The 21,302-nt window shown below is 46.2% G+C and overlaps 1 protein-coding gene across 1 annotated transcript; it reads right to left on the bottom strand.

Moving 5' to 3' along the window:
* Positions 1-705: 705 nt before the first annotated feature.
* On the bottom strand, positions 706-12,536 carry LOC133903872 (disease resistance protein Pik-2-like). The gene is made up of 2 exons (XM_062345344.1): positions 11,481-12,536; positions 706-2,935 (listed from the first exon to the last, which is right to left on the bottom strand). The coding sequence occupies exons 1-2, from the start codon at positions 12,347-12,349 to the stop codon at positions 922-924; spliced, it is 2,883 nt and encodes a 960-aa protein (XP_062201328.1). The 5' UTR covers positions 12,350-12,536; the 3' UTR covers positions 706-921.
* Positions 12,537-21,302: the final 8,766 nt, after the last annotated feature.

Here is a 21,302-nt window from a genome sequence, read left to right as displayed (position 1 = left end):
TTATGATTTCCTTCCTATTAAGGACAAGTACATTGGTGTCGTCTTATAGACCGTCTCATGCATGCCATGTAATCTTGAGCCAAATGAACAAACAACTCCTACAATGGATTATCTTTTCTATTGTCTCGTAGTAATTCCATAATCCCTTAATTTGTGCATAGAATAAATGAATGTTTTTTAGTTGCATGGCAATGACAACTCGTACAATGGTGTGAGAGTAGTCTCATTATCCTAAATTTTAACTTATAAGACTATTGCTTCGCGAAACAATGATATTTTTCTCTCACCTCCCTCTCTCTCCTCCACATCATCAAAAATCCTACGTGGCATTACATGAGACACTATGAGACGGTTGAGTGTACCAATGTACTTGCCCGTAGGATTCTTCGACCGAGATTAAAGTAGGATCTAATCCATTGGTTCTAGTAATAAGAGTTCACCGTTTCAAGGGCTGGACGTTTTGTTTTTCTCTTTATAATTTATAGCATATTATACGATTTTTCTCTTTTTTTTTTTCTCAATTTTCCTTGATTTTAGGATTTTTTTGGTGCTTGCTTTGCTGAATGCCAATCTACTGTGTTTATATATTATATTATATAAGATAAGATAAGATAAAGGTGGATTGATATGATAGCATCAGTGCCATGCACACAATTGCTTTTACAACCCCTTCACTCTTGATCAAGTCAGAACCATATGCCGGAAACATATATGCTTTATTGTGAAACGAAATCTCCAACAACAAGTACACCACACGTGACGAATTAAATGGGAATCGAATTTGGAAAATACACTGGATGTAAGGAAAAGCTAGCAGTGGCTTAAAAAAAAGGAAAAGCAGAAACGCAAGCTACAAATAAACAAGCAGAATTATTAACTTCCATGTCCAGACGAAAGAAAGAAATCGGCGACATGTGACGATCACTCGTATTTCACTACAACTTGGAACTGATTGGACTCGGGGCGCCTCTTAGTCTCTGCCATCAGCTCCACCAGTGCACGGTCTAGTGCACGATTGTACCTGTTACCCGTGAGTAGTACTTCTTTCAGGCTGGTCAAGTGCTCGATGCCAACGATGCTCTTCTCCTCCTTGTCAGCGAAGTTAATTAGAAGCGTCTCGAGCTTTGACATGGATCCTTCCTCAAACTGGAAAACTTTTGGACATTCGGCATCAGAGGTCACTTTGAGGTTCATGAGCGCCGGAAAGTTGTGGCTAGTGCGTGCAACAAGAGCATTGTCGCTGTAGGACCTCCGCTGCAACCAGATGCTCTTCAGGTTGGGCAGCTTACATAGGACGCCAAACAGTTGGTCATCAACAAGGTCCGCCCAGGACATGTCAAACTCAACAAGGTATGTGAGTGACTCGACCCAGCTGGGCAACCTATCCATGGCACCGGCGGTCCTAAAGTATCGGAGAAGCCGCGGGGGAACAGGGAGGCGCTGGAGAAAGTTCAGTGTCTTGCCATTACCCATGTCTCCTATGTTGAGGCGTCGGAGGGAGTATGTCTTACTCAAGGAGATAGCAAGCTGTTCAAGAACCTCCTCGTCAGTTATGGGGGAGTCGATGTAGACACACAACTCTTGTAGTTGTTCTAGGTCACCCAGCTCTTGGGCAACTTGGACGTCATCACCGAGAAGTGATAAAGTCACCACCCGCAGTGCCTTCATCTTCCTGAGCCCTCGGGGTAGCTTCCACATAGCGCTCCATTTAGTCTTGTGGTAGAAATCAAGGTGCTCAAGTTTCTCCAGGTTGGTCACAGTTTCTGGTAGCTCCTCAAGGTTCGTGTTACCAACGCCAAGCGTCTGCAGGTGCTCCAGCTTTTCTACTTGAGGAGGCACCTTGCTAATATTTGTACCCTTCAAGCTCAAGAACTTCAGTAGGTATAACCTGCAAACATTCTTCAAATGATCATTTGTTAGTCCCTCACAATCTTCCAGGTCAAGTACCCTCAGCAGGGTGAACTTGTCTAGATGATCGAGCAGCTTGTGCTCCTTGAGCTGAAACATGCTCAATGACCGAACATGCTCTACATCCATCCCCTGGATACCATGCCTCGAGGCACGTCCCACCATCTTCTTCTTGGAAGGAGGGTCAGTGAGTCTCTTCTCCACACCGAAGGGCCTTCTATCGTCGCCCTGGATGGAGAGGCGACGAATACGATCATAGGACATCCCTGCATATTGCCCTCCTAGAAGGCTAACGAAGTTAGACTCCAGGGACTTGGACACCATGACCTCAAGGAGCATGTCATGCACCCGACAAGACTCTACCTTCCCATTGTAGCCGAAATGTGGTTGAATCATGTTCCTACTCACCAACTCGTCCAAGTAGGATTCTGCAACCTCCAGCAAGGTCAACCCCCGCTTCTCCGAAACCAATCCTTCGGCAATCCATCTACACAAGATCCGAGTTGTGTTGATCTCATAATCCTCTGGGAAAATACTAAGGTACATCATGCAGCCCTTGAGCTCATGAGGCAAGTGGTTGTAGCTGAGTGTGACTATCTGCTTCATCCCCTCGAGGGTAGGGTTGCTCTCCATCTGAGAACCAATTGATTTGCAAATTGTTTCCCACTTATCTTTGCTTCCCGATGATGTATACGCGGCCAAAATGCTAGCAATACTAACAATAGCTAATGGTAGCCCACCACATTTTCTTAAAATACTTTCCATTACATCTTTGAGCTCCACAGGGCAAGAGGCATCCACGGAGCCAAATGCTCTACTGAGGAACAGCTTCGTGGCATCTTCGAGCTTGAGGGGTTTCATATGATGGATGTTATGTCCGCTAACACTAGCAGGACTGCATGCTTTGGCCACAGTGTCTATCCGTGTGGTCACGATGATTCTGCTGTCACAGTAGTTCTCTGGCAACACGGATTGGATTGCCTCCCATGCTCGTATGGTCCATATATCATCTATCACAATGAGGTACCTATTTAGTCATATGCATACAAGGTTAGTTGAGTTTGTACATGCAAAAGGAGTTTGACTTCCATGCGTCCAAAGTGTATGAGATTGTTGAGTCACACATATTTAAAAAATTGCAACTAGTGTGTAAAAGATTTGTATAGATAGATAATGTGAAAATAATATCACCAGAATTGGAATTACCATGAGAAACACTTCCATATTGAAGTACCTTTTTTTTTCTTTACAGATTTATGCTAATACTATCATCGATGGGTTATAATAGCTGTGACCCATTTTGCTTGTAACCATGTCTTCCATCATTCCGTGACTTATTTATTAATTATGTACCAAATCAGTCATACGTTAAAAAAATACTCTAGACTATTGTAGTACTGTCGATTCCAACTAATCTCATGTTGTAGATCAAACAAGAAAATATAAAAATAAAAAGAGATTTGCTAGTTCTCGGGTGACTGAGATTTTGCAAATATCTTAGTCACATTTGTTAGCAAGTATCTCGCATGTACCTGCCTTGCATGCCATGCATGCCGCTCCTGCCAGCCTGCCTTGCATGGCACTCATCCTGCCGTGCATGCACTTGCCTTGCATGCCTAGAGCCGGCACTCACGCGTATGCGTTTATCACGCCCAGCCTTCCGTTGTTCCTTCGGTTAGGCTATATATTGTAATGCATACCTCTGAGTAATACCATCAACAGATTACGCCGTGAATTTATCTTGCTCTCATGGTATCAGTGATTCTTCTTTCCTGTGACTTACCGCTTCCGCACACCAAACCCTAACCCATCCCACCATGGCCGACCCTACTGCCGCCGCCGGCGACGCCGAGCGCGCCGCTGCTGCCGAGCGCGCCACCGCCGCTCAGGAAGCCGCCGTCGACAGAGAGCGCCATCGATCGCTCCTCACCGATGCCGCCGACGCCGCCGCCCAGGCCGCCTCCGACGCCCAGGTTCGCGTACGTGCCGCCGCCGCTGCCCTCGAACGAGAGCGCAAGGCCGCCGTCGCCCTAGCGTGCAAGGCTTCCGCGGCACGTCAACGCACCGCTCTCGGGGCGAACGACGACGACATTGTGCCTCCCCATGGTGACCCCCACGACGACGCCGCCTCCCTCGAGGCCCTCGCCCTGGCCAATCTTCACGCCCAGGCCGCCGGTGTTCAGAACATCCGCACCCTGGTGCCGGTGGTTCTGGATCTGTCTTCATCCCACTACAACAAATGGTGCGATCTCGTTCTCCACACCCTCGGCCGCTACTCGCTCGCCGACCATGTGACGTCCGACACCATCTTCCCCGACAATCTGGCGTGGCACCGCATGGACTGCGTCGTGCTGTCCTGGATCTACAGCACCGTCTCTCCCGAGCTCATGGACGTCATCTGTGTTCGCGGGAACACTGCGCGTACAGCATGGCTCGGCATCGAGCAACAGTTTCTCGGCAACCGCGAGACCCGAGCCCTTCACCTCGATGCCGAGTTCCATACCTTTGCGCAAGGAGATCTTCCTGTCATGGACTACTGTCGCAAGATGAAGACTATGGCGGATGCGCTCGCTGACCTCGGGGAGTACATTCTCGACCGCACTTTGGTCCTCAATGTCCTTCGCGGTTTGAGCGGCAAGTTCGCCTACATGACTCCACACTTCAAGCGGCAACGCCCCTTCCCAACCTTCAGCGAGGTGCGCGATGACCTCCTTCTCGAGGAACTCACGGCGTCAGCTACGTCGTCTACTCCATCGACTGCCCTGATCGCCACGACGCCCGCCAACCCTAAAGGAACCGGCGGTGCTCCGGCCCCTCCAGCTCCGAAGGGAACCACCTCGGGCTCCCAGTCGCGCCACCCCGCGCCGCACGGCTCGGCGGCTGGATCTGGCTCCGATCACCGTCGCCGCCGGGGCAGCTGCAACGGCGGGAAGGGTGCCGATCAATCCAACTCCGGCCAGGCCGGTACGCCATGGCCATCTTTCTACAACCCGTGGACCGACACAATTCAGATGTGGCCTGGTCCACAGGGTCCCTTTGGCGGCTTAGCGCACTGCCCTCGACCACCCGCGCCAACGGCCTTCCAGCCGCCGCAGGCTCTGGTTGCCGCGCTGAGGTCCTTCGGCTACCCTATGGCGCCCCTTCAACAGCCCAGCCAGCACCCTCCGGCCCTCGGCGCCCCGGCCGTCCAGCCGCCCTCCACGCCGTCGCCATGGACTCCCTGGGCTGGGGTCTCCTGAGACCAGCAGGCGCTGGCCAACGCGTTCAGCACCATGACCGTCAACTCGCCCTCCACTAGCGAGTGGATCATGGACTCCGGTGCCTCCTCGCATCTGACTCCCGACACCGGTAACATCTCCTTGTTTCACCAGCTGCGTTCCTCCTTTCCTTCCTCCATCATCGTTGGCAACAGGTCTACTTTGCCTATCACGCACACTGGCCACACCGTCCTACCCGGCCCCTTTTACCTTAATAATGTTCTTGTCGCTCCAAACATTATTAAGTCTCTTATTTCTGTGCGCCAGTTTACCACTGACAATCACTGTTCTGTTGAGTTTGACCCGTTTGGCCTCTCTGTGAAGGATCTTCGTTCCAGGAACATGATCGCCAGGTGCAATAGCTCCGGTCCGCTCTACACCTTACATCTACCCGTGTCGCGCCCGCAGCCTCGCGCCCTACTCGCCAGTGTCTCCTCCATCATCTGGCATCGCCGTCTCGGGCATCCCAGCCACGAGGCGCTCTCCAGCCTCGCTAGTGATTTATCCATTTCATGTAATAAACATACTAGTGCTACTATTTGCCATGCATGTCAACTCGGTCGCCACATACGTTTGCCATTCCCTCATTCTGTCTCTCGAGCTCTCAAGATTTTTGATCTTATTCATTGTGACTTGTGGACCTCCCGTGTTCTGAGCGTGTCCGGTTACAAATATTATTTGGTCATTCTTGATGATTACTCGCACTTTGCTTGGACGTTTCCTTTACGCCTCAAGTCTGATACTTTTTCCACCTTGGCTAACTTTTTCTCCTATGTGGCTACCCAGTTCTCCTGCACCATCAAAAGTGTCCAATGCGACAACGGACGCGAATTTGACAATTCTTCCGTCCGCAGCTTCTTCCTCACGCATGGCGTTGCCCTTCGCATGTCCTGCCCCTATACCTCTCAGCAGAACGGTAAAGCTGAACGCACTCTTCGCTCTCTAAATAACATTGTGCGCTCGCTTCTGTTCCAGGCCTCACTTCCACCTTCCTACTGGGTCGAAGGTCTCCACACAGCCACCTATTTATTCAATCGCCTCCCCACCAAGACCCTCCCCTCCGGCACTCCCTTCTTTGCTCTATATGGCAACCACCCATCCTACGCCCATCTTCGGGTCTTCGGCTGTGCTTGCTACCCCAATCTCTCCTCCACCACACCCCACAAACTCGCACCTCGCTCCTCTCTATGCGTCTTCCTGGGATACTCTTCTGAACACAAGGGTTACCGATGTCTCGACCTTGCCTCTAACAGAGTCATCATCTCTAGGCATGTCGTCTTTCACGAGATGCAATTTCCCCTTTCGGGCGCCACCAAATCGCTTCCCAGCGACCTCGATTTTTTATCTGACGTTGCGGACCAGTTAGCGCCTATTGGCTCGCCTCGACCATTGCTTTCTGTAGGATCTCACTGCTCCGTGCCCTCGACGACCGACGCCGTGCCCACCGTGGTCGCTGCGGCTCCACATGCCGCGCCCACGCCACGCGCCTTGGCGTCACCGTCACCTCTCAGAGCAGCGGTCCCCCAGCTTCCAGCAGCCGCGCCACGCGCGGCCCCGACGTCCCCAACCTGCACACCACGCGTGGCCACGACAACTCCAGTCACCGCGCCATGCGCGGTCGCGATGTCTCCCGCCAGCGCACCACGCGCGGCATCGGCATCTGCAGCCGGCGCGCTCCGGGGGGCCTCGGCGTCCCCAGCCGGCGCACCTCCGTCGGCCTCGGTCTCTCCAGCCAGCGCGCCACGCGCGGCAGACGCCCACCCTGACGGCAGTGCGTCCCACCCAGTGGCGCCTCCCCGTCTTGTTGCGACTCGCACCGGCCTTCGCTCCGCCACCACCGTCCCTCCTGTCGCCAATGCGCACAGCATGGTTACACGTGGGAAGGCGGGATTTCGGGTGGCAACTGATCTGCTTCTCCTTCATGCGATCACAATGTCACCACTACCGAAGACTTACCGCAGCGCGCTCGCCGACGTCAACTGGCGCGCTGCGATGACCGAGGAGTACGACGCCCTCCAGGCAAACAGCACCTGGGATCTAGTTCCCCGGCCTCCCGGCGTCAACATCGTGACCGGCAAATGGATTTTCAAGCACAAGTTCCGTGAAGATGGCACCCTGGATCGACACAAGGCACGCTGGGTCCTTCGTGGCTTCACCCAGCGACCTGGTGTCGACTATGATGAGACCTTCAATCCGGTTGTGAAACCGGCGACTGTCCGCACCGTGCTGTCTCTCGCCCTAGCTCGCGACTGGCCCGTCCATCAGCTCGACGTCAAGAATGCCTTCCTCCATGGGACCCTCTTCGAGACAGTATACTGCTCCCAGCCGACTGGTTTTGCCGACTCCTCGCATCCTGACTGGGTCTGCCAACTCAACAAGTCCCTCTACGGTCTCAAGCAGGCCCTGCGCGCCTGGTACAGTCGTTTCGCCACATATCTACTCAGCTTGGGTTTCATTGAGGCCAAGTCAGACACCTCTCTTTTCATCTTTCGTCACGGCATCGAGACTGTGTACCTCCGGCTTTATGTCGACGATATAGTGCTGACAGCCTCCTCCTCGGCTATACTACGTCAGACCATCACGGCTCTTCATCATGAGTTTGCCATGAAGGACCTGGGTGCTCTCCATCACTTTTTGGGGATCTCCGTCCACAAGTGCTTAGCTGGCTTGTTCCTCTCTTAGCGGCAGTATGCTTTGGACATCTTGGAGCGTGCAGGCATGACTGACTGCAAGCCCTGCACCACGCCAGTTGATACTCGGTCTAAGATGTCTGGTACCGACGGTTCTCTTGTCAGTGATCCGACTCACAATCGCAGCTTGGCAGGTGCTCTGCAGTATCTGACCTTCACTCGCCCGGACATCTCCTACGCTGTTCAGCAAATTTGTCTATATATGCATGATCCTCGAGAGCATCATCTCGCTGCTATGAAGCGCATTTTGCGCTACCTCCGCGGGACCGTCGACCATGGCCTTCTTCTTCGCCGATCCGCGCCTGATGAGCTCGTTGTCTACTCTGACGCCGACTGGGCCGGCTGCCCCGACACACGCAAGTCCACTTCGGGCTACGCTATCTTCTTAGGGGCCAACCTGGTCTCGTGGTCATCCAAGCGGTAGTAGACCGTCTCTCGGTCCAGCGCGGAGGTCGAGTACCGCGCTGTGGCCAATGGCGTCGCCGAGGCCACCTGGCTCCGTCAGCTCCTTCAGGAGCTCCACAACCCTCTTCCTCGGGCTACGCTGGTCTACTGCGACAACGTCAGCGCCATGTACCTATCGACGAACCCCGTCCAGCACCAACGCACCAAGCATGTGGAGATTGATCTCCACTTCGTCCGCGAGCGGGTTGCCGTCGGTGACGTCCGGGTTCTCCATGTGCCAACTACGTCTCAGTTCGCTGACATCTTCACCAAGGGGCTGCCGACGTCCGTCTTCACCGAATTTCGCTCCATTCTGAACGTCTGCCATCCCGACATACCGACTGTGGGGGGGGGGTGTTAGCAAGTATCCCGCATGTACCTGCCTTGCATGCCATGCATGCCGCTCCTGCCAGCCTGCCTTGCATGGCACTCATCCTGCCGTGCATGCACTTGCCTTGCATGCCTAGAGCCGGCACTCACGCGTATGCGTTTATCACGCCCAGCCTTCTGTTGTTCCTTTGGTTAGGCTATATATTGTAATGCATACCTCTGAGTAATACCATCAACAGATTACGCCGTGAATTTATCTCGCTCTCAACATTATCGATCGGAACAAATAAAATGTATATCTGGAACATTTTTTTATGAAGCTGGAAAATTTCGGAATTCAAGCTGGAACATTTAGTTCTCCGGTGATTAAGATCTTGCATATTTCTGAGTCACATCCTATGGAACAAATCAAATGTACGTATGGAACAATTTTTCCTTAAAGCTGGAAAAAAATTTATTGAAGCTAGAACATGTTTCTTATTCAACAGAACATTTTCAGGAAGAGAATAAGGTTAAAGGGGACGAGACGATCTGGATAGTTGGATCCATATCCAATGACTGAAAAAGTGACTAAGAGATTAGTAAAATTTCAGTCACCTGATGAAGAGACATACCCAAGTAAAAATGCAGCTACAGTTCCAGATGACAGCCTTATTCTCTCAACTTTATAGACATATATCTTTTTGTATGTGTGTATAACGAGGACACCCCGCCCCTATATATGCAAATTTCGTGGAGAGTCTCTCTCTTTGGATGGTTCGTGGAGAGTCCTTGTTGAATATAAGTGTGTAGTGGCAAGGAAGAGGACTATGCGTGTCCTCTTTAGGCCAGTTGCCCTATAGGCTAGGGTAAGTATCCAAACAATATGGTACTTATTTCATTTCAAAATTTAAGGCGCAGTCTAATTCGGTATGGTACACAAGACATTGATTCTTGGTTTCTTAGATATTGCTCATATCAACAAGATTGTAATGAAAGGAAATTATTTAAGATATTTATCTAAATTATCACGAATCTATGTATTGTTAGACTAATTATTGATTAACGAAAAAGAAGAGTAAGTTACAAGATAAACTACTTATTTCTATATATACTTCAAGGCAGCGGAGAGCTCAAGTGAACTGGAAGCTAAGGAGGCGGCGAGTTTCATACAAAGAAAGCATAATCAGAAGATGTTCAAAGAAAGCATAATCAGAAAATGCATGCGGCCCACATGCGACGTGCCGCTACAGCATCATTGAGCGCTATACGTGCCGCGTCCATAACGATCAACGACTAATGATGGTAGGATAGGTTATCTTCTATGGTCTGCGTCAGAAAGGAGTGAAACACTACTACAGAAAAGAATTTTACTGTCAGCCCTAAAATCACTTTCATTATCTGTTGGTTTTAGAGCTAACAGCGGACAACAGGGACCGACAATGAAGGTCTTATCACTGCCGGCTGAAGGCTTCAGCCGACAGTGATAGTCGATTATCACCGCCGGCTGAAGGCTTCAGCCGGTAGTAATAGTCGGACGTCGAATTGATATTTTTGGGTAGGAAAAATTGAAAAAAAAATAAAAAAATTTCATCTGAGGAACCCCACACCCGCGCCGTTGCAAGTTACAAGTCACGCGATTTTTTGCACGTATGCGGTTCGTGGCACTCGAACCCGGAACATCTCAGCTCGCGTGAAACGTCATTACCATCGCACCACAAAAGTACTAGCGATAGCATTACCATATGCAATCCTTTTGACATCTTCTATCTGAAACTTCAAACGATTATTTGGATACCTAAATGACTTCAAATGAAAAAGTTTTCAACTACAAAGTTATAGATCTCGTCGAGTGTTACAATTTTGATCTAAAGTTTATCCACATCCGACTTCGTAAGAAAAGTTATGAATTTTTTAAAATAAGCTATCATCCACTATCACTGCCGGTTGGTGACTAGAGGCGGCAGTGATAGTCAAGGTTTCACTGCCGGTTCGTGGTTAGAGTCGGTAGTGATAATCAAGTTTCACTGCCGGTTCTTTTCGAATGGCCTTTTAGTATCGGTCATTGATATAAACCGGTAGTGATACTCCATCACTGCTGGCTCGTAAGGAACTGACTGTGATAAGCTGACATATAAGTCTATTTCTATATTAGTGGAAGAGCTATAATCTAGAAGTGATGATTTAAACCATTATTTGACCCTGAGTTGTCCTCGAGTTTTAAAAAAGTGGTTGCACTTGTAATAGTGCTCAAACTTTTTCTGCAACATCAAGGGGATGGACTAATTTATTATCTTAATATTTGGCAACAAAAGAAGTTTCCACGTTCACTCTCAAGACCTAAAAATTTCCACATCAATTGTACAAAAAGAAAGCAAAGTGTGTCCCTATAAAAAAAATTAACTAAAATCCCCCTATACCTATTTATAAATTATCCACAACGGCCATTATAAAAAAAGTTAACCCAAAATAGCCCTATACCTAATTGTAATTTATCTATCGCTGCCATTAGAAAAGAATTAACTCAGAATAGTAGCGTCCCATCTGCAGCAACGGATGGGGATAGGTGCGGTGACAGACAGGAGGATGTTGTCGCTAAGGATGTCACAAAGCGTAGTGATGTTGAAGTAAGAACAAACTTGGTCCAATGGCGAATGATTGAGGTGGATGCAATGAAAATAGAGGCCCAACGATGTAGACGGTAAGTATGGCATATATAGTAGTAACAGAAAGAAGAGCGGTGGTAAAATAAAGCACCATTGATGATAAGGCTAGATACTAGCTGCAGAATTGCGTTGGCTGTCCCTCTGGTTCCTGGTAATAATACGTGCGCGGGAAATTTAACTAGTTTTACTGTTACGAACGCACGTACCTCTTGCCCTTAAGACAATGTTTGAGTTTTTCAGCCAGGGTTTTGTCATCCAGGTCGTCCATTCGTTCCAGGGCCCCTTCTTCCTTGACGCCTTTCTCATTGTCCGTTTTGGGCTTGACGACTTGCTGAAGCCCGCGCTTGAGCAGCGCCTTGAGGTCCCTGCTGGGCTCGAACGCCTGAGACACCGACACGAACGCCTGGTACGGGAACTCCGCCTCCAGCCGCCGGCACACCTCCACGGCCAGCGTAGTCTTGCCGACGCCACCGAACCCCACGACAGAGAACACCTTGAGATAACGCTCTTTCTCAACAGATGCCTTCACCCCCTCGGCCATGGTGTCAGCCTGGGTCCCGATGCCCACAAATTGGTGGTGCTCAGGGTGGTTGGCACTGCGGAGCGCAGGTACAGACGCGGGCACCGCCCGCACCGGAGGCGCAGATAAAGAAGGGGCGCGGCGCAGCGCCTCGCGGTTGATGCCGTACCGCGCGTGGCGCTCGCTGATGGTGATGGCGCGAGTGCGGAGGTCACGGATTTTGCCAGCAAGTCCATGGCGCTGGAAGAGCGTATCGAACAGGTGTTTCAACCTGGCGCGCACGCCGTCTCCCGGGAGGCACTTGATGCGGAGCTTGTAGTGGTCGATGCTGTCCTCAGCATCGTACGCGAGCTCGCGCAGCTGCTTCATCCACTCCCGGACGAAGTGATCCACCGCGCCCTCGTCGGCCTCGGACTGCATGCGGAGGAGGGCATTCATGGTGGCCAGATCGTCGCGAAGCTCAGCAACCTCGCCGCCGACGCCGGAGAGAAGACGATACTCCTCACCCAGCAGCTGACCGACATTGCCCACAAGAGACTGGGCTGCATTCTCCATGTTCTCCCTTGGTTCTCCGGAGTCCGGACGGGTGGATGCAAAGTTTGCTTGTGGAAATGTTTGACCAAGAACAGAGCACAAATGGCAATGCTCACCACCGCAGGGTTGGACTTCTATTTATACAGTCGTTTCTAGATTAATGTAAGTGACTGTTAATCTAAGTCTTGTTTCTCCATTAATGTAAGGGATCCTTATCTAGGTCATTAAAAGTTTGTGTTATACAAGCGGCAAGACAGAAGGTAACAGAAACAGATGACGCGAGTATACGACGGACAATGAGAAAGGCGTCAAGGTTATGTAAATTACGCCTGCGCAATTGCGCGACAAGTATAAAAAATTCAATTGTGTATGTACTGTTATATTATTGTGGTTTTATCATCAATTTATGATTACCATGTCATCTCTTTCTATCACTACTCTGTCTTCTCCTTCGATACATACATGTGCCCAACGTTTTCATCTGCGGGCATTATTATCATCTCTTTAGTCTATTTCATGTAAATTCTACTTCACGTGAACCCTAACTCACTATTATAGAAATAGATTTATATATCGATACATCACTATTGGTTCTTGATGGGCCGACAGTGATGCCCCACCACTGCCGATTCACAAGCCACGTTAGAAGAATCAGTCATCGGGCCTTATGAACCGGCAGTAATAAGAGTAATCATTGCCGGCCGATGGCTTGAGCCGTTAGTGATTCCCTAGCCCCTCATCACTGCCGGCTTAATCCACCAACCGGCAGTGATAGTAGGGCATCACTGTCGGCTGCTTATATGAGCCAGCAGTGATGTCTTCCAATAGTCCTCACATTCCCCACCTTCTTCTAGCTGAAGCTAACAGACTAGTTCGGAACTTTCTCTCCCTCACAAACTCTCCCATGGCAGCAACCACTTCATCTCTTCTCCCCTGTTGATTCCCCCACCACTCAAGCTCAATTTTGGTCAAAAAGAAGGTCTAGATAAGCTCTCTCTAGCTCTCCATTTGCTCATTTGTCTTTTCTTTATTTTTTAGGCACGTGAACCCTTGAGTTTTCCCCAACAGCAAGCATGCTTCTAGGAGTCTCTTAAGCTCAAGTAAGTTAAAATCCCCAAGTTAAATCCTATATTTAGCATTTTAATTCAAAATGTTAGTTTAAAAATCAAAGTTGATCTTATCCCTTTGAGACCCTAGGCAAATCTTCAAAGCATGTCAAATAATGACCCTAATCAACCATAGGAATGAATTTAGAAGTCTATAATGACCTTTTGGATAGCTTATGATGGTTGGAAATTAAGTTGGAAATCAAACCACATTGATTTTACTCTCTATCAACTTGTTCCGTTTAGGAAAATTATTGTCACATAGGTTTCCAATGTAATTTGACCCCAAGCACTATCTGAGTGCTTATGGTGGAAAGTGTCTTTATTATTGATTTACATTAGCTATAGGTACCAGCATATTTTTTTTACTTAATTAGTCCTACATAAGGGATGAATAATAATGAAAATTTAGCCATGATATTTAGGTATGTAGCAAGCTCCAAATATATTTTTTATATTTTAATTAATTAGCATGCTCTAATATGGAAACTTTAGGTATGAGAGTGTTTATTTTAATTTTTAATGAATTAGAAAATTTCGCCATGATATTTAGGTATGTAGAAATATCCAATTGATTTTTTTATATTTTATTTAATTAGCAAGCTCCAATATAGAAACTTTATGTATGAGAGTATTTATTTTTTATTTTTACTTAATGAGTCCTAGGAGATGACGAGGTAATTTATTTGTTGGGTGATCACAAAATCTTCTAGATGCCGATGCTGATACCAGGGCCGAGGCAACATGGCAACGATATCGATGTTGTAACACCCAGTTTTAAAGAAACAAAACCAGGTACAACCACATGTATGCCAGGATCAAGTTTCGTACATGTGTTACATCATCAATGTATCATCACAGTGTCTTTATTACACTATCGCATAACTTATTACAAAAGGACACGAGGGTCTAGAAGAAAAACATAGTGGAAAAGGCAACTCTAGCGCCAGCGGGACTTCCATCTTCTACAGGCGTCAACCGGGGGCACACCAGCCTAGAAAAGGAGCTCTGGGTCCAAATCATCTCCATCGAAAGGTGCAGCTTTATTGACGGCTTCTGAACAGCAAAAGAATGCAATAGAGAGGAAGCAACGGGTGTGAGTACATAATGTACTCTGTAAGTGTGGGAAAAGCATGATATAGGGCTTATGTCAAGAAAAGGTTAGACACTGGTTTATTGCACCAAGCATCCTTAACCTATGACTCCAAGAAACAGGCATCATATTTTACTATGAGTGAAGACTTAACCTAAACAAGAGGAACAACTCATCGGATTCCATCCGATTACCAAAACTCACCAGGTAATCCCATTACCTGGCTACCCGACCATCCATACCAAACCATGATCCCAACTAATCAAGAAGAAGTCCAAGCCGCTCTAGACCGTGAGCACAGCTGATCGATCAGTTTTATACTCTGCAGAGTTTACCCATCTTTCTTCACGAGTCGTGATTTTATCAACCGCATTACCAGGTGACAGTCTCCATGTTGCCATGTTGATCAGGCACTTACACACTTCCTATGGTGTGTCGCTAGGAGATCACTACAAGGCCTTTACAAAGCTCCCGCCGATCTGTAGGCACCCACTGAGGTTTCACCGCTAACAGACGATTACATCGTTGCAGAAGCCCCATCTTGTGCCACTCAACCATCCATTGGTGCCCACAGAATCAGAGAGGTGGCTAATTAATTGGCCAGACCGTACCCATATATGCCACTTGGATTTTTGCGGTTTAGCTTGGTTACATGCTTCAAGAACCGGTCCTTAGGATCCCACATAGGAACAACCACATTCCAACATCTTTCACCATCTTCAAGCCAATCATCATGTTAGGATCCCTATACCATGTTGCTACAAAAGATTACCTCTCTCGATTCATGTTGCATAATCATTAGTCAAATTTAACTCATAACCCAACCAAGACAGTGACTAGCATATCTACCCTTTATTTCCCATGACTCTTTCAACGGTGACAAGGATAATCAGACAATTGCTAGTAAACCCTATTCATAGATTTCCAATTTAGACAAGCATGCAAGAAGGATAAACAACTAACATGTAAATCCTAAAATAGGAGTAAGATGTTCAAGGACACTTGCCTTTGGCGCGGGGTTGCTCAAAGTCTTCAAAAGATTGATCTTGCAGGTTCACAAACTACTCACCTCCTAAACAGCACACCGGAAAAGCACACAAAAGAAACTACTAAGAACAGTACACCAGACAGTAGTAAAACTATATTAAAAACTCTATAAAATGAGTCTACATGACACTACGAGAATTTGAGCGTGAAAATCACCCAAATCGGATCTACGAGTAAAAATTTATGATGGTTTGTAGTTCTAGGGGCTAAACTGCAAATTTTACTTAATTTCAGAGATTTTCTAGATTTATTTTAATTCTGAAAATCCATTTTATTGCGCCAGTCATAAACCGAAATCGAATTATCTTTATGTTGAAAAAGGGGGAAAAGGGGATGGACCGGGTCCACGAGCTGTGCACTGAAGGGGAGGAGCTCGGCCACCGGTCCATCGTGGACCAGAGGCACCGACGGGGCTCGGCACGGCGACGGGTGGCCGGAGAGCGGCCAGCGAGGTAATTTATTTGTTGGTGATTATAAAATCTTTTTGATATTTTGAATATAGATTTACAATAATGATATAATTGTAGGTGAATAGAAGATAGATGTACGATGCGAGCCGTGTGAGCGCAGAGTACAAGAACGGCATGAAGTGTTTCTTGGTAGCAACCACGGCGCACAAGTCAAATACACAGTCTCAATACATGTGTTGTCCATGCGTCGATTGCGAGAACAAGAAGCAGTTTTCCACCACTCAGCAGATATATTCCCACTTGATGATAAGGGGCTTTATGTCTAGCTACACCCATTGGACCGAGCATGATGAAGCTAAGATTGTACAGGAAGGGCAACACATTGGAAGAGAATATGGATACTTGTGCACCGATATGCCGGCTGACAAATACACTGATATGTCGCCTCTCAGAGATACTATGGTCGATGATGATCTAGAGCAGATGTCGACCGACGCCGATGACGATGATCTGGAGCAGATGTTGCGCGATGGGGAGGGAAACTTCACAATTGAAAGAGAGTTTCAAAAGTACCAGCGTATGGTAGAGGACTCTAAAACACCGTTGTTCCCGGGCTACGAGAAGGAGCACACAAAGTTGCATATCGTGCTTTCACTGCTACAATTGAAGACAAGCAATGGGTGGTCTAATACAAGCTTCACAGAGTTGTTACTGTTCTTGAAGAAATTGCTTCTAAAGGGAAATGTACTGCCAGAAAACACGTACTAGGCCAAACAGGTTGTGTGCCCATTGGGGTTGGAAGTACAAAAAATATATGTATGTCCAAACGATTGCATGTTGTATCGCGGAAAGCATGCATACTTGGAAGCATGTCTCATCTGTGGTACAGCACGGTACAAGCATGACGGTGATAATATCGATGGTGAAGGAAAGAAGAAAAGGTCTCCCATTAAGGTGGTATAGTATTTACCTATAATCCCCCATTTGAAGTGTTTATTCGCGAACAAAAGGCATGCATAATTGATGCAATGACACGTCGAGGAGCACAAGAATGATGGAATGCCGAGACATCCCATTGTTTCTATGCAGTGGAGGAATATTGATAGGAAATAAAAGAAGCCCTTTCAGAAGATGTGAGGAATATAAGGTTTGAGTTGAGTACGGATGGGGTGAATCCATTCGGTAACATGAGTAGTAGTTATAGCACTTGGCCTATGACTCTATATATCTACAGCATTCCTCCTTGGTTGTGTATGAAGTGGAAGTATATTATAGGGTCGATGCTGATACAAAGGCCGAGGCAACCTGACAACGATATCGATGTCTACCTGAAACTATTAATGAAAGATCTTGTAACACTGTGGAAGGATGAGGTGCAAGTATGGGATGAGTACAAACGAGAGAACTTCACCCTACGCGCAATGCGGTCCGTACCAATCCAAGATTGGCCAGCCCTTGGTAACCTATTAGGCCAGACTGTCAAAGGCTACTTTGCATGCGTCTATTTCTTGGATGAAACAGAGAGCTTGTGACTAAAGAACTGCCGAAAAATGGTGTACCTAGGTCATCGTAAATTTCTTCACAAGGATCACCTCTATCGTAGTAATAGGAGAGCTTTTAATGGAAAAGTTGAGACTCGACCACCTCCTAAGCAGCGCACTAGAAGACAGGTTTACGAGATGGTAAAGGGGCTCAGGGTTGTCCTTGGAAAGGGACACGGGAGTACACCGCTTCCTAAATCTAATCTTAAAGCTTCTATATTCAAAAAGAAATATGGTTTTTATGACTTAGCTTATTAACCGGACTTGGTGGTTCGACACGCAATCGATGTCATGCACAATGAGAAGAACGTGTGTGATAGCTTGATTTGTACGTGACTAGACATATCTGGCAAAACAAAATATATACTCCAAGCACGGAAGGACCTAAAAAGTTTGAAACTCAGACAGGATCTACATCATGAAAATATGGAAGAATGCGATAAATATCTTAGTCCTACTAGCTTCTTTCTGAGGAAGGCAGAAAAAATTGTATTGTGCCAGTGCTTGTATGGAATCAAAGTTCTATTCGGTTACTCCGCCAATATAAAGAGACTAGTAAACATAAAATATTTAAAATTAACTGGAAGTCTCATGATTGTCATATGCTGATGACATAGATGCTTCCAATTGCAATTAGAGGTATTCTGCAGCCGAAGGTTCGAAACTCAATCATAAAGTTATGTTCATTCTTTAACGCGATATAACAGAAGGCCATCATCTGACCAAGCTAGATAAGCTGCAGGAAGACGTGGTTGAGATTGTATCCCAGCTTGAGGTATGTTTCCTTTTGATACCATGGTGCATCTTATTGAAAGAGATAAGGATTCTTGGCTCCGTGTTTATGCATCAGATGTACCCTTTCGAGAGGTTCATGGAAGTTCTGAAGAAATATGTTTGTAACCAAAATCGGCCAGAAGGCTACATGGCCGACGGCTAGGGAACCGAGGATGTCATTGATTTCTACGTCGACTACATGAATCTCAATTTGATTGGTGTGTCTGTATCTCGCCATAATAGGTGCAAACTCATTCCGCACTAACAATATTGTTTCATTCATACAGGCACATTTCACAGTTCTGCAACAATCAATTGTAGTGAGCACGTATGTCGAAGAGCACCAGAAGATGCTATGCACTAAAAACCCCGAGAAGTCCAACGTTTGGATCACACGAGAGCATTGAGATCATTTTGGCTCTTGGTTACGTAGACAGGTAATGGATACGCAAATAGAGTGTGCTTAGTTGAATATGTTGACTCACAGATCATCAACTACAATCCTCACATTCCAAGGACTCACAGACCATCAACTACAATCCTCACATTCCAAAGATATGACATAAATGTCTATATATTTTAAACGAGAGCACAAGATAATAAGAGCGTCAACTAAAATAACGATATCTGTATAAATGTCTATGACTACAATAATAATAAATAGATCTACTATAGATTTATAGAGGAGATCTAGGAGTTCAACTATGGAGTATTAAATGTTTCCCTTTTTGTGTCAATAGGTCAGACTCTAGGGGCGTGAAGATCGATAAGTATGATATAAATATAGTAAAAAAAACTCGTTGGATACTTAAAAAACTATTTATTCTTGCAAAAGATATTATACAAATCTTATATGTAAAAAATTTAGACCCAATTAACAAGAAGAGTGCCACGTCAATTATATCTAATTGACAGGTTTATAGGCAAACTTACTATAGTAGTAACATCAAAGCCAACTAGTGACACGCCATGACTACTTAGAAATCAGTTTTTCCTGTTGCTTGCTGTGCGATGTCATTCACGGACGACTCATTGGTTAGTGCATTCACACGCTGTGCTGCATTCAATGCACTGTCATTGACGGACGATTTAATGGTGGTCAGGCGCGTTCACACCCTGTGCACTTCGTTGATGTTGACTAGTCGCATTCAGTGCACTGTCATTGACGAACGACTTATGGTGGTCAGGCGCGTTCACACCCTGTGCACTTCGTTGATGTTGACTAGTCGCATTCAGTGCACTATCATTGATACTAATATGAAAATGGCGCGTGCCGTGAGCTGGAAGGAGGGTGCATAAGACTTCTTAACGGGAGTTTCATTTTTATTTAATCAGGTGTCCTATTAACATTTTTGTTAATATGACAAATTAATTAAGAAGAAAGAGATTAAAATAGTTTTATCTAGACGAAATTATCTGGACACAAAGTCTAATACCTAATAAGTCTTGCATGAATAGCATATGAAACAACAAAATGAAATTATGCATTGAAGAAGAGTGTTTCAGGTATCAATTTATTGCTTTCGCGAGGGCTAGATGACGGTGATGGGCTAAGGAAACATCCAGCAAAACAAGACAAACAATTAGGTACATCATCCATAGATGATCAATAATGCGAAGATGAATCACAGCAGGTCTGCAACAATAAAAACACCAGTGATCCATCATCAAAACTAAAACACTAACGACTCGTTTGGCTACTGGATAAAAGAAATGATATCCCACAGGAACAGTGACTCCATTAAATACTAGTCTTTTATCTCCCTTTCACCTCTCTATCCTAACCCTTCACTTATTTCCTTTTCTTATCTCACCTCTCTTTTCCCGGTTACCCAACGCCCCTAAGAGTAGACAACCATATGATTACTAAGACCATCTCCAACAGCTACCTCAAATTTTTATCCTCAAAATACTATTACAGCATCCCCTATCCCTAATACTGTAGCAGTACTGTATCACTGGATAGAGGATCTGTTGGAGATGAATTTTTAGTGCTACAGTAGACCGCAAAGTACTGTAGCACTAGAATTTGCAGGTTTAGGGACTTCGTTGGAGATGGCCTAAGGCTAGGAGTAAGATATATTAGCTAGGAAGGTAGATGTACAAACAGACGGTTTACAAGAGATGGACAGTAATGTGTGACATTACAATTTATACAGAGAATAAGTTAAGCAAGGTTTTGCAAATCAGGCCTGATGACACATTATCATAACCAAACTTCAGGCTATCAGGCTTAGGTGAGAACGCTCAGGCATCGGTGAATGCATTGCAACACTCGATATCTCCAGAAGAAAGACCGAATCGGGTGCTGCACACACTGCATAAAAAATAGATAAGAGTTATACCCGTTATGAATGATGGGTTTCGTACTTATCGTCTCGAACGTGTTACTGATGATATATAATAAGTGATGGGTAAAGATCTGTCACCAATAAGATCATTGGTGACGGATTAAAATTTGATCCGTTACTATTAAGATCATAGATAACGGGTCAATCACTTATGACTTGTTTATGATCCGTTTTATGACTAATATATGGTTTTCGTGTTTTTTGACGTGAAAAAAAGTTAAAAAAAATATTTTTCACCCGAGCCAACCCAACTCAAACCTATCACCACTCATCACGAGTCTCTACCTATTTTTAGGCTGTTTTCGGAATGCGTGTTCTATGGGAATCGAATTCGCGACGACCCCTTGCGCGCGTAGCTGTCTAACCATCTCAACCTCACGTGCGTCCTAAAAAGAGTCGGATAAAAGATCATTTTAACTATTTTTTCAAAGGTCATAAGTGCCCGTCACTAATGTTAATTTTATAATACACACAAAAACCAGTTGACTCAGAGTGCCTTCAGTTAAACGACCATAACTTTTGCATACGGACTCCGATTTTGATATTTTTTGACTCTACAGACATCTACAGAAAAAGTTACATCCGTTTTTCCCAAACTTTGTTAGGTTTAGAGAATTTTTTGAGGCAAAAAACGGCTTGAAAGATTGAGTTC

The sequence above is a fragment of the Phragmites australis genome, chromosome 21, assembly GCF_958298935.1.
Source record: "Phragmites australis chromosome 21, lpPhrAust1.1, whole genome shotgun sequence".
Classification (NCBI taxonomy): Eukaryota; Viridiplantae; Streptophyta; class Magnoliopsida; order Poales; family Poaceae; genus Phragmites; species Phragmites australis.
Note: the sequence above shows the minus strand (reverse complement) of the source record. Positions and strands in the feature narration are given on the sequence as shown.